We start from the raw sequence: 17,801 nt of genomic DNA on the forward strand, positions 1-17,801 counted from the left end.
AGTAAAGATGACCTCAACCTGACGTTAAGAAATATCTAAAGAAACCGAATTGGCAACATTGCATTTACTCCACGTGGACCTGACAAGTACTGTCAATTCCTAAAAACGCACGCTATTGGCGGAAAAGGTTTAAGGGAAGGATCTATTGGGCTCCACGTAGACTTGACACATGGTAGTCAGAGGACAACTGATCTCTCGGAACTTTCTTTGAAGTAAAATGACGTTCGAATCAGGACGTTGACTATATTTTCTAAAATTATAGAGTACTGTGTAAAAAAAGCAATTGACCCCTTATTTTGAACAGAATTCACTTATTAATGTAGCCCACTTTGGATTCAGATCGGGTCTACCTACTATTAGGTAATGCGGTAGAGACGGTCGTACAGTCGGATCCATGAGTATTACCGTGCAAATTGTCCATGACTATTTTCATTAATTTTTCTCTTACATCCTATGTGTTCTTAAACCATGGATTTTTATGTATGCTGGTGCAGAAGTTGTCAACGGCTTGTTTTGAGTTTTCTTTTGATTCTTGAAGCTCTTATTGGGTAAAATAAAGTGCACGAACATGGTGATGGACAATTTGCACGGTAATACTCATGGATGCTAATGTACATGAGATAATTAATGGTTTCGAGTCTGGCTCATATAGATGTGTTACTTTGATAGATTTACGTAAGGTCTTTGATACAGTTGCGCATGAAACCTTGTTTAAAAAACTACAGTATTCTTAAGTCTTATCTCACTAATCGGCGACAGATAGTAACATTTAATAATAAGAAATCTGATGAGCTAGACGTTTTGTCTGGTGCCCCCCAAGGATCAGTATTCGGTCCGTTTTTGTTTTTAGTTTATATGAATGACTTACCTAATTGCCTACCGTATAACACTATGCTGATGATACTACTTTTATTACAAATGTTCATAGTATTGTTAACCTTAACGTCAAAAGTAAAGAAATGTTAAATGTTTACTCTTTATGGTTTAAAACAGAAACTCACTTTTTCTACCTAAATAACTCACTGTGCACATTAAATAATCAGGATTATGTAAAATTGCTTGGCATATATTTAGATACAAAATTAAACTGGTCAGTTCATACCCAGAAACTATGTAAGAAACTTGCAGAAATTAAAAAGGTTTGTAAGTGTGTACTATGCTATTTTCCATTCACACTTACTGTATGGTAATTTACTATGGGGAAACTCTACAGGTGCAAATGAAGTCTTAAATGGCAAAAGAAGGCTATACATTGTATTAAAGGAGTACATGATATGGAGTCATGTAGGGAATTCTTTAAGGAATACCGTATTATGACAGTGCCCTCTATAAATATTTATCATAGTTTAATGTACATAAAGGAAAACCTCCCCAGTTTTAGGTTGCGATCTAACGTACATGACTATAATTGTTCCGTACCTTGTACATTTGGAGCCAAGATGGCCGCCAGAATATTCTCTGGACAATAGTGCCTAGTTAAAAAGGTGCGAATAGTCTGTGAAGAGAGAAGCGACGCGATGTAAGAGGTATTGCATGTTGGCTGCAAGTAATGTATATTTTGCGACGAATACATCAGTTCGATGTAATTGAGTGTCTTGTTTACGTGTATTATCCTAACTACAGCATCATTAACCTTCCTGGAAATGCTACAAACAGCGTCCGAAACAAGAAGAGTGTTTTCTTGTTGGATCACGGGCGCGAACAATAATACAAGGCACAATCTGAATATAGAAATGCCGTACGCTAAATTATGCAAGACTCAGCAAAATTTTAAACATAATGGAATGAAAATATTCCATTTGCTACCAACTTCTATACGTAATTTGGAAAACAAGCAGTTTGCTAAACACTATATAGTGTCACGGAATTTGATTAACATTTCCGTCATGGCCTGTAAAATGTAAATGTCTACTGATAATGCATTACAGAGCTGTAAAATGGGTTTTTAGACATGGCTTGTGTAGCAATCAAATATAGAGTACTATTTTTTAATTGCATTCGCTGTAAATAAAACATGTTTTTAATTTGCAAATTGTATTGTTGAATGTGTAATATTTTAATATGTACTTTTAATTTTATTTTCTTTTGTAATTTTTATATTAACATTTATCTACTCATTATGACGAAGTCTATTGCAATTATGTTGTCTATTGACCAATAAAGTATTCTATTCATGCAAGGTTGCATTCATTTCTGACGGTTCGTTATCAAGTGGCACGTGTCGCTTAGGTTTCAAAACTACCTCAGCAACATTTACTCGTGTTAGTGCAATTGCTTGTTTTGAGTTTGTTCTTAAGTCCACTTTATGCACAGAAAGGCTAATCGGGACTGGTCCTACAGTTTAAAGTGGGATCCGAACCACTGTGTGTCTCCACCGGATATCAAACTGTTAGGGAGATTTCACATCGACGCGACACATGCTGGTTGGGAACGAGCCAATCGACAACAGTACTCCCCCCCACTTCCCACTTTTCGAATTTTTGCCACCGCACAATGCCAAACATTATCTACAAAAGTAAATATACTGTCTTCCCCCCTAGTTTTGGCACCTTCCTCCCCCCAGTTTCGAAATCCAATCGCCGCCACTGTAATGCACACCGTATTTACATGAGAGGCTGCAAAAGCCTACGTTCGATTGCTGAAACCGCCAAGCGACACTTGTCGCCTGTCGCTTCGGTGTGAATTCTCCCTTTATGTAGTACATCGTGTCGCCTCGATCTGTTGTTTGCGCATACGTGGTGAATGTTTTGCTTTAGATTGAATGGACTCGTGTTGCTTCGGTAAATTCTCCGTGTCGCACGTCACTTCGGTCTGAGAGCTTCCTTAGTGTAATATAAGTAGCAGTGTGCCTTAGAGAGCTTACAGACCAAAACGACACGTGCCACTTGGAAAGGTACGTACCTTAGTTTCTGTAGTGACAAGATATTAAGCAAAGTTTATTACAGAAGTATAAATACACTGAAATTTTCGGGGCCTCACCAGGGCTTGTATTATTTATGCTAAGAGAACTACAGGAACTGCCATGAAAATAGGCGGCTGGGCAGAATTGCGCTGGTGCCACATGTAGGAAAAGCAAACCGAGAGCGGGACAAAAGTCGCTGGTTCCCGCGCACTGTCAACCGAGCTGCGTTGCCTAGTTCGAGCGTCAGACCGACCTCTCTCAGGGGCACTTTTGTGTCATCCCTGGCCTTTCGAGCAAATACTGTCAGTTTGTATCACGTGGATTACAAAGACCAACTCTACAACAAGATCTTTCATTCTCTTAAACCTCCGAACACACAGCGTTGTGCTCCGACGTGGCAACAGCGCCAATTTCTGCCACCCGCCTAATTTCATGTCCGTGCATTTAGGTTTGTCTCTATAGAGCGCCTCAACCTTAAAAGTCAGTATGGGTAAAGTGGAGTGCGGCGTTGCCAGATCAACAAACGGAGCCGCATTGAGTCGCTGTTAATCGCTAATGATTGCGACAAATTTACTTCCTTAATATCGTACAGGAAATCATCAAAATCTAAGTATTTGATGCATTTTGGAAAAAAAACAAAAAAAAACGATAGTTACCTCAAGATTTGCTTGTAAATGTTTATATTTCGACGTAACTATTTACCATTTTACATTTGCATTATATGTGTAATACACGACGCAACTATTGTTACTTCTTTCGTTGAATGTTGTATATTTTACATAAACAGAATTAAATAAATGCAAATACAAACATTAAGATACATTTTTTACGGAAAATAAAGCACACTGCACTTCCTACGAACCGGGGCACCTGCCTGCAACTGAATTGTAACCTCGGTGGCGCGCAATGAATTTGATACTCGAGACAGCCCGCATAAACAAGCTACGATTGCGGAATAAATAACGGTGCTGTGGAGTAACAATGCATTCTAAAAATAACTTCAAACAATGGTCAACACTTTCCTCGCTTGTTCTGCATGTGTATCGCGACAAACCGAAAAGTTTCTCGCTAACCAACTTTTTCGTGTTATGGTCTGATTTATACAAAATATCCAATGTATGTATGTATGTATGTATTTATATATATATATATATATATATATATATATAAACTCTCCGCGTAAGCAAATTTATTCACTCAGGCGAAGAATATCATAGATCCAATAGAAAATAAACTGGCGAAGTTGTTCAAGCGGTTTCATATTTTTGGCTTTTGAATAATTTACTAGAAAAAAAACCTGATCGTCTTGCAAAATTGCATAATTATGAAAAATTCAGATCACATGAATTTATGACAGGTTATAGAATGCCGTCAGTAAATAGAGTATGGTCTGATGATTTATACAAAATATGTTTCTGAAGTGAAAGAAAGTAATAATTATTTTCCCACAATTGACGCATGCGTCACTTCAGATCCAAGAAATGTAATATAATCTTAGTTGAGCGCTCTCGTGTAAAATAAATACGTCTCCTATATGAAGAAATTAGAATGTAGAAATGTTCAGTAATGTCGTCGCAGAGTAAGCTGTCCTTTTTCCCACAATTGACGCATGCGTTCAGGAGACGCCTCTGGGTTAGTCAAGCAGACAAGAAAAAGGATCAGTACACTAACAATGGCAGTGAGTCTGAGCAGTTATGTACGTTTTATGTTAGCAAACATGAAAGTGAGCCTCAAGTACGTAAATTAAACGTATATTGCTTAAATATGTTTGTATTATATTGTTCCGTATATTTTGTCTGACCAAAATAATTGGAGTAAATATTTTGGCATAAACGGGGGTGGGGGAGAATGTTCTACCTTTTGGGAGGGAGTGCGTCATAGGCCTTGGGCGGAGCTTGACCGAGAAGGTGTTTGACTTACGTGCGATAAGTGAAGCTTTCCACCGAAGCTTCGTGTGAGCAAGTCACGTGTTCAAACAGTCTGCTTGTGCGTCGGTGGTAGCTGGAAGTGGGTTCCTGTGGAAGGCGCTGACTCGGGTTTTACAACGTGTGGTAACTATTTTTTACTGTCTTTTGCAAGTTGCATGTTAGTTATTTTGATTCTGATTACATTACGGTCCCTCTTCACTGCCGTAGAATACTTATTTATGTTCAACTTGTCGCAACAAGGCGCAATGTGGTGTGTCTAATAAGGCTACAGAAGACGTCCCAATTTCATCGCAACCTTTTTTCTTTCTTTTGACTGCAGAGTCTGAACGTATAGACCTCCCGATTTATCTATAAGAATCACTGCTGATTCGTATCGCTAAATTGTCGAGTTAGTTCAAACTTAAAAGTAGTTAATTAAATTTGTAAATTGTTAAAAAAAATTTGCTTTGTTTCTCTACAAGAACATATTTTGAGGTATTTGTAAGTTCATTTCATTAAATGTTAAGTATCCCCGAAACGTCTGAAATTCCTTTATTTTCTTCTTTTTCATATTGGTACTTACGTATTCTGCATTCCAAAGGATTCTAGAAGTTGCTATTTCGTTTTTTTCACGCAAATAATCTCAATTTTCGACATATCGAGTAATTCTTGTTTGTTCGTTTTCGCTTGCGTTACACGCAATAGGGCTGAGAAATCTTGACTAGCGTTGTCCATGATTAGTGGTTATGCAGTGTTGCAACCTTCTTCATCCAAAAACACCTACTTTCGTGTTACTGATTTTGTATTTTTTTTCAGGTTCGAAAACCCAACGAATCATGCACGGATAGCCCCACAAATCATTCATAAATAGCCCCACGAAACATACACGGATAGCCCCACGAACCATGTTATGCAAGGTTAGGTTAGGTTCGGATAGGTTAGGCAAACATAGTTAAAATTGTCATCTTCAAAATTATGAAAAACTAAATATGCTGACCAAGGCAGTAATTTATTTTATTAAAAAACATAAACTAACGTAACGTTTCAACCTTCTAGCAAGGTCTTCTTCAGACTCTGTATCAAGTACAAAAGTAACCAGATACAGCAAGAAGGGTAATATATATACACAAACATTACTCCCTCCAGACTATTTAGAAAGTTGTTTGGAACTTTCTAGCAGATGACTTTCACTTTCCAACTTTACTTTCACCTAAAAGGCTAAACACAATTACTTCCATATAGAATGTGGTTGGACTTTTTAATCTCACGCTCTTTTCCCTTCATTTTTCTTCCTTCTCCTCTCCTCTTTTTCTCTTGTCCTTTCCACTCTTTCCAACATCTTCTTCCATTCTTTGTTTAACTTCAACTTTCTAAATAGTCTGGAGGGAGTAATGTTTGTGTATATATATTACCCTTCTTGCTGTATCTGGTTACTTTTGTACTTGATACAGAGTCTGAAGAAGACCTTGCTAGAAGGTTGAAACGTTACGTTAGTTTATGTTTTTTAATAAAATAAATTACTGCCTTGGTCAGCATATTTAGTTTTTCATAATCATGGAAACAAGGCTTAATGGAGTTATAATCTTCAAAATTGTCATGTTCTTGGAAAACAACTGTGTAGTTGGAAACACACAGCCGGGGGTTACATCATCGAACGCACGCAACATTTGATTCACATAGTGGAAGGACATAGAGGCAACAGCTTTCGTGCATTGGAGAGACATTAATCTTCAAAAATACATGATTTACCGGCGAAATAAATTAACCGATGGGAAAAAACACTTCCACGGCCTTTCAAAAGTGTACGAAAAATCAGTTCGGTAAGTACTTTCTCCTATAAAATTGAAGAAATACGTTTTGCGGATACGAAAATTTTACTATCTATAGGGGTAGTGTAATTGGGAACTGAACGGAACAGTTTCAAATGAGATCGCGATCAAACTAAATTTGGCCCATATTGGGAATGAATCGCAGACAACAGCATTAATCACTATGATCGGCGCTTAAGTGCTTTCAGTCAATAGCCGGAACGCCAATCACAAATGAATAGACACGAGTATATTATTGCTATTACTGATAAGAGTAACAATAGTAATGATGATGATGATTATGAATGCATGTTAAGATAGCAATGGTATTCATTATTATATTATTGTTATTATTATTTATGTCCAGATATTATTAGAATGATTAAATTAAAATACTTACGTGGGCACGAATGGGAGAAGAAAGAAGAATTTACATGATGCATTCTGGAAAACCTGATGGTACTAAAGGAAATCGGTAAGGATGGAAAAGATTGGATTTATCTTACCCAGGATAGGGACAGATGGAAGGCTTGTGTTGCTGCAGCCATAAACCTTCGGGTTTAAAGTTAGTTTTTATTATTAGTATAATGGTATTAGTATTGCATCCAAAGTAAATATACTTGAACACAAAATCTATCACGTCTGTCATTACATTCTGATTTACATCTTAAACAAATATATTATTTTTTGTAAATGTCCGGTTCGCCCACAAGCAGGAGGCAAGTTTAGTACAAAAACTCTGTTTTCCTCTTCAGCTATTGTTTACAAGAATTAATGTAATAAAGAATGAACTTTTGTATGGTGTATTAAATAAATATAAAATGTTGCAGCAGGAACTGAATTCCGGTTCACTTGAAGCCCTATGGTATACAATACAATGACCTGTATTTAACTTGCAACCAAGATTTTGTTAGGGAGGGACCAGATTCGTGTTTATACAGAGCATTCCCTGACATTCGCTACGAGACTTGGCGGCAAGCGGTCCGGCATTAGAGCTTGTCTCTCCCGGTGAACGGGTCCGCGACAGTCGCACGCTACAATCTGTTTTTTTTCGCTCTCCCTGCCTTCGCTCTCTTTCCCTTTCTGTTGACGTTGTAGACTGACGCCAGTATAATCCTCCCTCGGAAGTTGTGATTGTGGCTTAATATGGCACCACAAAAGTTTACATTACAACAAAGGATTTATCTTGTCGTGTGTTACTTCGGAAAGAGGAATTATGGAAAAGTGCGACGACGTTTTGCAACGAAATATCCTGGTGTTCCCGTTCCACATAGGACCACTATATTAAGTCTCGAAAGAAAAATTGGGAAATCTAAAAAATAAAGTATACAAACAATCCGCACACTATCCGTGAGTTAAAAGAGAGTATTGTACGAGAATTACAGTAGACGAACTTCCACGTGTAAATGCCAATTTCCTTCGGAGATGCCAGGAATGTGTTGCAGCAGAGGGATATCATTTTCAACACCTTCTGTAGTCAAGGCTAGTACACAATATGAAAACTGTAATGTTAATAGCAGACTCTAGCGACTGTCGCGGACCCGTTCACCGGGAAAGACAAGTGCTGATGCCGGGCCGCTTGCCGCCGAGTCTGGTAGCGAATGTCAGGGAATGCTCTAGAACCATTGAACAACCACGATAATTCTATGTTTAGAAAAAAAAATATTTACAAATTAAATTATACGCATTAGCCATTATTATTACAATAAATAATTCTAAATGTGAGTTAATCTACATTTCAACGATCGTAGTGGGCTATGATTAACTAAAAAGAAATAAGAGACATTTTCACCTGGTAGTCAGTAGCGGAGATTGGGTGCCAAAACTGCAAGGGGAGGGCAAGGACAATTTACTTTTCTTTTCCCTTTTATGCACAGGTAGACTAATTGGGACTGGACCTACATTATTAAAGTGGGATCCGAACCACTATGTGCCCACTCCGGGTCTGGGTAGACAAAGCTTAGCATTAAGAGGCCTTAGAGCAGGAGTCAAAGAGGAAATAGTGGCAGGGTGAGCGATTCCCCCCCCCATGCTCCCTCCAATAGCCTCCACTGCTGTTAGCCTTGCATCAATGGTTAAAAAACTAAAAGTACCCAATATCACAGACTGCAGACTTGTGGAGACTGCCTCTCTACACAACGAACACATTAATTTATGCAAGGACAAAATTGAAATTTTCACAAGTTTGAAAAATCGTCGATGTTATTTTCGTAGCTTTTTATAGGTTCACATTTAAAAAATTCATGGCTCGGGGGGGGGGGACCATGGCCCCCATTGCCCCTCCCCCGGTACGGGCCTGCTTGCAACATAATGCAAATTATCACAAAGCCAAACAGCTATTGTATTCCAAGCGAAAATGAGGTATCGAGTGGATTCTTGTTTTGAAACCTATCCTATTTGTTGTTATACGTCGCTTTTCTACTTCTTTGGTTAATTACGACGTTGAGGATGATAAAACCATAGAGTTTTTATTGCAACTAATATTGTTTACTTCTGTAATTTTGTAACCACTATTCGAAGCTCTAATTATATTTTTTCTCTCCCTCAGACCGAGGTAATGAGGGATGTCGGAAGCGACTTGTTGACCAATCACCGGACATCGTGGAAATAGGTAGGACTCTCTTCAGTGGCCATCGGGACGCACCGACAATGGTGGGAGTAGCGTCGGGTTCCCTTGACCATGTGTACCTCCCTAGAAAGTGGAAAATTTTGCAAGACTTGTCAGGATTTATATTTTCTCTTGTATTTTTGCTCACGGAGATGTGTTATAGTGAAACACCGCGTGGTTTTATGTGGTACTATTGAGATGTCGGTTGTTTGGTTTCCGCACCTTGAAACAAATTTTATGTTACATAAAACATCGAAATGTGCGTATACCCGCATTTAGATGGTAGCCTCCAAATAGGAGAGGTTTAACTAGTACATGATATCAGGAGTGGCTAGCGTTGCTGCCTCCTGTTGCACGTGTTGTTTGACAGTTTATACAATAGATTTTTACGAATAAAGAACTGTGAAAATATCACGCCATTTGTGTGTCACTTGACACATTTCACTCGGCAACCACATAGAGGGAAATTCATATTTTTCAAGGTGTGCATGTATAATTCTTGAATGTAGTTTTCTTTTATATAGGGTCATTTGTGCATTAATAGTATTACATTTAATTGTGTGGTAAATATCCGATATCGTCCGAACGGATTTCTTCAAATTTACAGGAGAAACTACTTACTGAAATCAGTTTCTGTAGCATTGTCGAGGTTCTTCGAGGTATTTTCTTTCGCGGAAACTGAAAACTTCACCATAGAATGCTGCAGAACAAGAAATAATCACTTGTTATGCAAGGAACTTGCATTTTCTGTAACATTATGCCGTTGTTTCCATTATGTACGTGCAGATGGCGCGAGCGTCGAAAGTCACGCGGTCTCGCCAGTGTTTCCAAACGTGCCTTTTTTTTACGAGAATTTTTTTTAACTATGCTTACCTAACCTAACCCAACCTAACCTAACCTTGCTGGAAGTGGTGCGTGGGACTATCGTGAATGGTTTTTGGGGCTATCCGTCAATGGTTCGTGGGGCTATCCGTCAATGGTTTGTGATGACATAATGAACACGAAGGTAGGTATTTTCCTGTTAAGAAGGTTGAAACACTGCATACCCACTCAAAATCGACAAAACACAAGCACGACGCGCGATGATCCATGACGAGTGCACGCCATATTGTCTGTTACCCAAGCGGAACAAGGAAGACAAATAATGACTCGTAATATGAAAAGTTGACACTATTTTATGGAAAAAGGCATAACCTCACCTTAAAGAATCTTCCACAATGCAGAATAGGTAAGTATCAATGCTAAAATTAACAAAATAAACGAGTGAGAGGTGTTCGGGCCTTAACGGATAATTACCAATTGTGTTAATAATTTTACGTTCTTAGTTTACGAATGTCGGGTGTAAAACTGATAATAACTTATTATTATTATTATTAGATTAGAAGTGTTAGAAATTATTTATTCATGGGTGAAGATCAATGTGTGGATGTTCTACTAATCGAAACTTATACAATCAAAGACACAAAAAATGTAATACAACTATGATAGCATACAAGTATTCAGTTACACTTTTCCCTGCTAAATATTTCAATAACTAACACTATAAAGCAGATAAAGAATTTACTCATTCATACAAATCAAATGTTATTAGTTTCTGGTTTCAATCTGCTCATGTATTTGCTTTCGATTTCAACGCAGGGATGCTGAATCTAGTCATTATGTTCGACTCTGATAGTAATTTTTGATGATTTTGTTAGATTAAGAGTGCTGAGTTTGATGGCGTTAGCATTTGCACGTTTTTTTTTGATATTGTAAAACAAATTTTGAGTTTGGGATCAAGTATCACGGTTATTTGTGTTTCCAAGCACTGAAACAAATTGTATGTTACATAAAACAAGAATCAAATCTATCGATTAAAAATTTAAAAAACGTAATTCTCGAGGTCGTACAGTTGGTCACGAGCCCCGAACGTTGCTAGTGCATTGATAGAGCTGTCCATCCATTCAAGATGAGTCCAACCGTAGCCGAGATCAGGTAAGTAATCCAAATTTTTCAATGTCATCGTTTTATATACAGTACTTACATGCTTTCTTGCAGATCTACTTGCGCAGTAGTCGTAATCTGTATATCGATAACCGTATTTAGATGATGGCCCCCAAAAGGCAGTTTTAGCTAGTACGCGATATCGGGAGTGGCTAACGTTGCTGCCTCTTCAGCCTTACCTGGCGGGGCGCAACCGAGCACCGCGTTCTTAAGATGGACGGCCTCAAATAGCATTTGCACATTTGAAGATTGGACAGTAAGAAGCAAGTAGTTAAAACGAAACAGCATTTCGTCTAGGATGACTGCGGCATAGTTGTAGATAAGGTAAATGCCATATTTAGTATCTGTTTTGCTATTTTGTGCATTCTACACAGGAGAGTCAAATTAGAACCTTCATTTGTTTTTGTTTCTTATCTAGTAGATTTCTAGGGTTGCACAAGTTTGCATTTTATCACAGACCTATTGCTGATCTACATATATTTTCAATTTGTGTTAGTGCCTGTATACCTTAAGAAGAATAAGTCTTTGGGGTCCACGTGGAGTCACCTATGAGCCACTGCGAAGGCTTTTCCACCCATCTGCCTGCGAACTGAGGCCATTGTCCAACTTTCTCCTCCATTAGTAAACCTGCTGGCGTGGTAAGAATGCACAGAGATATTGGATTTTTATTTGCTGGGAATTTTTTTGTAAGATTTATGCTGACAGAGGGCAAGAAACCACTCATCTTTACTGGTGCAAGTGTGTGAGACGCCATCTTTAAAATAACAAAAAATGGCGTTTTGAAGCTCACTTGATTAGTGTTGCCTTTGAAGTTTTTAATTTGACTCTTGTAATATCTCCAGAGTTGTGGATATTTGCAACTTACGTGCTTTCTTTTTTCCCTTGAAGTAGTACATTTATGCTCGTATATGCCCAATTTACGCAAGGTAAAACTTTGTTTAGAATAACCAAAAGATTCTGTTTACTGTTTACAAAACATTTGTTTGAATGAGCGATAAACAAATTATTCTTCTCCAATACAAAATCCTTTTAGTAACCAGAACAATTGGTTTGTTTATGTTTACTAAGAGTTTAACCAAACATATTTTGTTAATTCAAATTCTGCGTATTTATAATGTTATAACTCGGCGATAACAGTGCCGTTTGCGATTGGCTGATGCAGTGTCGTTCTGCAATATGACACTTATGTGAGAGCATCATTTAACCACGCGAGGCGAGGCTACCACACTTCATTCCTTGCGCGTATAATATTATATTCATATATTTGTTGCTTTCTGCCCTGAATATTTCATGTTATTTGTTGCTTTCTGCACGTTCTATGAAGTGTTTTGAAAAACTGAAGTCACGATTCCGCTTATAATGTTTACGTGCTTCCTTCTCGACTGCGCTTGTTCTTTCAAAGATAGACGCGATTCTCTGTTCTAGCTTGCCCCTTTTCTATGCTTGCAGTCAACCCTTCGTGGACTTAATGTTGTTTTTCCGTTGCGCTTAGCAAGTTGATGTTGTAGGGCTCTAGCCAGCAGAAACGCAACGAAGAAATCACTTTAAGGTACGTTTTCTTCAACGCAGGCAATTATATAATTTTTATATTTTGCTTTAAAAGTTGTTAAGAAAAATTGTAATCGGGGCCAATTTTAACGATAGGCTCTTTACTGGTTTCATTTGAATATCTTGATTTTCTCAAAATTTCTGCTGGAGGGGTTACCCCTTCAGCTCTTCCCTTGCGTATACCAATGCTAGGTGGTAAAAAGAAAAGAGATGACGAACGGAATGAAGAAAGTGTACTAATAGTGAACAAAAAAGAACTGAAGGGAGTTAGATTATATTCTGAAGGAGGAAGCTTAGAGAGTTATGATCTTTGAAAAATCTTCATTATAAATTCTCTGAAAATTATTCATAGAAAATTATCACCATAATAAAGGGTGTCCCAATAAGAGTGACGGATTTAATATGCTTAATAGAATACATTTATAAAAATGAATGACAAGTAGTTTTACATCATTACAACGGGTAAATGTTCCGATTTAAGAATTCCAAGTTTGACATGGAGCGTTACACAAAGAAACAATGAGTTTTGATAGAGAAATATCATTACAAGAATGACGAGTGTTATGCAGTGTGTGTTAGGAAGCTTCGTGCAATCCTTGGACGTGAAAGTGAGAGAGTACATTTCGCAAGTTGATCAAAAAATTTGAGGAATCATGTTTAAATCGGAACATTTACCCGTTGTAATGATGTAAAAAAAAATTGTCATTTTGTAAATATACAGCATTTTCTTAAGCATATTAAATCCGTCGCTTTTATTGGGACACACTTTAGCTTATAAAACTTACATAATCCTCGTCCTCAGGAATGGTATGAACTGGTATCGGTTGCCATTTTACGTCATCGTTCCACACCTGGTCTCCTATTGGTGGATACAACCCTGCCAAGCTGCACTGGGCACTCATGTGTGCTCTGTCGACGTCTGTGCTCAGGACGTAGATGTCGTCCGGAGAGTACCTGCTGTCCAGGAGGTCGGGGTACCTTCGCCTGAGGTTCTGCCCCAACTGGTACTCCTGTTGTTTCCCAGTCTGTGGGAAAGAGTGAGACAAGTATTTGTAAATGCAAAAGTGGTCGCTTCGAACTGGTAACTGAACTGAACGTGCGAATTCAATATTTAAATTTTTCAGTCCGTTATTTAATAAGGAATTAGTCATCAAGTGGAGTTGCCACACCTAAGAAACACTTGGCTTAAAAACCTATATTTTGTCAGTCTACCGGTATTATAACTTTGAGCCACCTTTAATTTAGTCTTGTTTCCATGAATCCTGTTACAAATTTGAGCCATTTCTTAAAACGATGCGTTTGCAATCTATCCTAACAATTAAAGGTGAGATGCCCCATATGATAAATAGTGTTTAAAGCAAACCGAAATTGTTTAAAATAGAGTTGCATTGAGAAGAACATGCAAGTACATTAACAAAGCAATATTTTTGATTAATAAAAAGCAAAATATTTTAAAACCATTACATGACCAGTAAACAAGAGAAAAATTGAAAATCAGTAGACATATTATTTTTTTAAATAGAAAACTTTATTGTTACTGGCAATTGGTAACATTTGTAATATAATGGACTTCAGTGATATTTTTATTATGTACTTTCTTGAAACATTTATTATATATTTCATAAAGATCACTCCTAAAAAAACTTTGGAATATTGTTATATTAGGCAATAGGTGGTAGACACCGTGGCATATGTCAGTGAGAAGACAATTGATTGATTGATAGAGTTGGTATTATAAGTCCACTTTTTGCACAGTAAGGCTAATCGGGACTGCATCTACAGTTTAAAGTGGGATCCGAACCACTATGAGACTCCACCGGGTATCGAACCCGGGACCCTTTGATTACAAGACGACGCTACCACTGCGCCATCGGGGAGACCCTGTGAGAAGACGAGAATGTCTACTACACAGGAACCATGTGCTATTGCATTCCAATGCCGTGTCTATCACCTATTGTCTAACGTAACAATATATCAAACTTTTTGTGAGGAGTGTATATTCCACTTTAGGGATATTTTCATTATTTATTTCCTTCATATATTTATATTGAGTACAATCAAATTTAATTACATACAGCGTTTTCCAGGTAAACATAGGATAGAATATATGCTTAACATCTGTTCATTGAAATACAAAATATGGTACGAGTTATGAAAAATTATATAAATTATAGAGAAACATGTCAAAGATCTATCTAGTGCAAAATCAAACAACTTTGTATTCATATGTATTATACTAACTTTGCTGTTAAAATGATTTCGTCAAAACTTTATTTCGGCTACTAACTATACAAATTACAAGCATTCTGCTTTTTTATGTAACTTGAACGATACAAATTTCCGGAGAAGGCGGGGGGGAGGGCGGTCGACGGACTGATTCGACCAAAGTTACAGTCAATCAGTACAGTAGAGGAGAAGGTCTAAATATGGGCGAAGGTTTAAATATGGGTTTTGGAGTTATCAGTGCTGCCGGGTGCTGCAGCCTGTCAGAGGCTATGGGAACTGGTTATCTGTCAAGGACAAAGGTTGCGGCGCCCATTCGCAAGAGAAAGTGGTGGTTAGTTTCGGCCTTGGACGCTGTTATAGAATTGCGACCTCCGAAAACTTTTTGCAGGTATGTTTTAACTCAGCGTTTTCTCAATTCTCATTTGGTTTGTATAGGTTATGATATTAGCGGTACATAAAACAAACGTGGGCTTTTATAATGCCATGATTTGTTTGTAAAATATGTACCACAGAGAGCGAAAATTTATTGAAGAAGAAAAATAGCGTGATGGTTTAAATATGACCTATGACATGAGGTCTACTGCTGAGATCACATTTTCAACAAATATTTGGATGTTTTTCTTAATTTTGATTTTTCCCATTCCGCGTGATTTTCAAAACAAGAGATTATTCATAAATATGAATTTTTAATGTTTTAGCGATAAATGACTGTTTTTTAAAATTTTAATTTCTTTTTGTGATATTGCCACTAGTAGCCCATATTTAGAGCACAATTTTGAAATACATCATTTTACCATTTTTTGGAAATTGCTGTTTGTTAAAAAAGATGGAGACATTTAAGTATATATTTCAGATATATGCATTTTAAAGGCAGGTGCTTGATATATTATTTTTTCCTCCGAAAATGACAACATAAAAAGGGGGGCCCATATTTAGACCTTTTCCTGTACTGTTTCCACTGGGTTTTTTTGGGGTTTTTTTTCCAAGGCTTCTTAATTTTTTAAGCTTAAATTACAAGGGTACTGAGAAACCTATCGAAATGTTGTTGTGATGTGATAATGTTTATTTATTTTCTTCAAGCACTGCAAGGTATGTACTTACGTTAGTAAGTTGCCCCCAGTCTACAGGCCACTGGGACACATCCCCATAAGGATCTGTAGGATAAGAATGGGTAGGAGTTCTATCCCCATGGCGATAAAGCTACATAAAGGGAAAATTTCAAATCAATCAGTGTAAAATTTAGACACAGATTTCATATTTACTCTTTCCACAAGACATTTTGTTTAATTAAGTAATAGTAGAGAGGCAGCACTTCGTTCCTACGCGTCAGCAAAAATTCGATGCGACTGGTGTTATGTTACATCCTGTCGAAGCGGGGTACGAGCGATTTTATTGTTGAGTCAGTAGAACGTGTCTGATCACGTTGAAGACATCGGAAGCGGTGGGGGAGGGGGGTCAATGGATTTGTCACGTTGTTTCTTGATGTATGCTAACCTAACACGTGCGTATGTTTGTGTGTGTGTGTGTGTGTGTGTGTGTGTGTGTGTCTGTGTGTCTGTGGAGGAAATGCGCGCGCAACCATTGCGTATGATGCAAACACATGAAGAAATGATTTAAAGATGGCGCCGAATTTTGCTGTAAATAACCTTAGCCGAAAGCTTAGCGGCTAAGATTATTGCTCTGTAAAACAAGAGGCGTCGAGGGTTCGATTCCTGGTAGAGTAAATATTGATTGATTGATAGATTGAATTAGGTTTTTTTAAGTCCATTTTATGCACGGTAAAACTAATCAGGATTGGACCTACAGTTTAAAAGTGGTGATTCGGACCACTATGTCCCTCCACCGAGTATCGAACCTGGGACCCTTTGATTACAAGGCGACGATGTCAATATTGAATGGTCTCGATTAGCCTGTGTGTACATAAAGCCAACAAAATGGTTGAGTTCGAAAATCGAGTTGGGTTAGTGGTTAATGTTGTCACCTATCAATGAAGAGGTCGCGGGTTCGATTCTCTAGGTAGTTAAATTAGGCCAATTGTTTAGTCTCGCCATTATAGGTCCCCGATTAGTCCATCTGTGCATAAATAGTGTTTGAATAAAATCAATATGGCGGCCTTGGGTTAGTGGTTAATGTTGTCGCCTGGTAATGAAGAGGTCGCGGGTTCGATTTTCTAGGTAGTTAAATGAGGACAATTGTTTTGTCCCGCCATTATAGGTCCCGATTAGTCCATCTGTGCATAAATAGTATTTGAATAAAATCAATATGGCGGCCGCGTTTTGTGTTTAGCGGCGGCGGCGCGGCGCGGGGCGGAGCGGGGCGGCGCGGCGCGGGGGGTGTTTTTTTATTCCGCGAGATGTTTTAACCAAGTGGTTGAGGGTTCGATTCCCAATGTTGGTGAAAATTGGATATTCAATTGTATTTGTTTAAAAGTTCCGATTAGCTTTTTGTGCACAAAGAGAAAATGAATTAATTGGAAATAGGATGTTTATGCTGTAATGAAAAGGTCCCCGGGTTCGATTCACAATGTCAAATTGGCTGATAATGATGTTGTTTTTAAAATAAAAAAAGAAGTGTGTTGAGTCCCCATTAGTATTTATGCAGGAACAGATATTAAAAACCAAAACAAAATGCCTTTTGATTACAACGCAAAGACTTTACCGCTAATGTATAAAGATAAATTAGAATCTGTTGTTTGCCGTGTGGGGCCCCAGTACCGATTAGCTTAAATGCATAAAGAGTAGGTAAAATAAGCAAGATGGCCGTCACTATTGTTTTGTGATCAAAGAGGAGTCACAGGTTCGATTCAATCAAAGGAGGCA

General features: G+C 37.9%; 1 protein-coding gene across 3 annotated transcripts in view; it reads right to left on the bottom strand.

Annotated features, from left to right (window-relative positions):
- LOC145981782 (lysosomal acid phosphatase-like) overlaps positions 1–17,801 on the bottom strand; it is a 76,637-nt gene that overhangs the window by 37,408 nt on the left and 21,428 nt on the right. For 2 of the 3 annotated variants that reach the window (XM_083115197.1, XM_083115199.1), the window contains exons 2-3: positions 16,084–16,182; positions 13,542–13,781 (exon numbers count right to left, since the gene is read on the bottom strand). In XM_083115197.1, coding sequence (XP_082971323.1) covers positions 13,542–13,781; positions 16,084–16,182 — 339 coding nt within the window. The remainder of the gene's footprint in view (positions 1–13,541; positions 13,782–16,083; positions 16,183–17,801) is intronic. The other variant, XM_083115198.1, reaches the window with a different exon arrangement.

This window comes from Lepisma saccharinum, chromosome 30 (genome assembly GCF_977018435.1).
Source record: "Lepisma saccharinum chromosome 30, izLepSacc3.1, whole genome shotgun sequence".
Taxonomy (NCBI): domain Eukaryota; kingdom Metazoa; phylum Arthropoda; class Insecta; order Zygentoma; family Lepismatidae; genus Lepisma; species Lepisma saccharinum.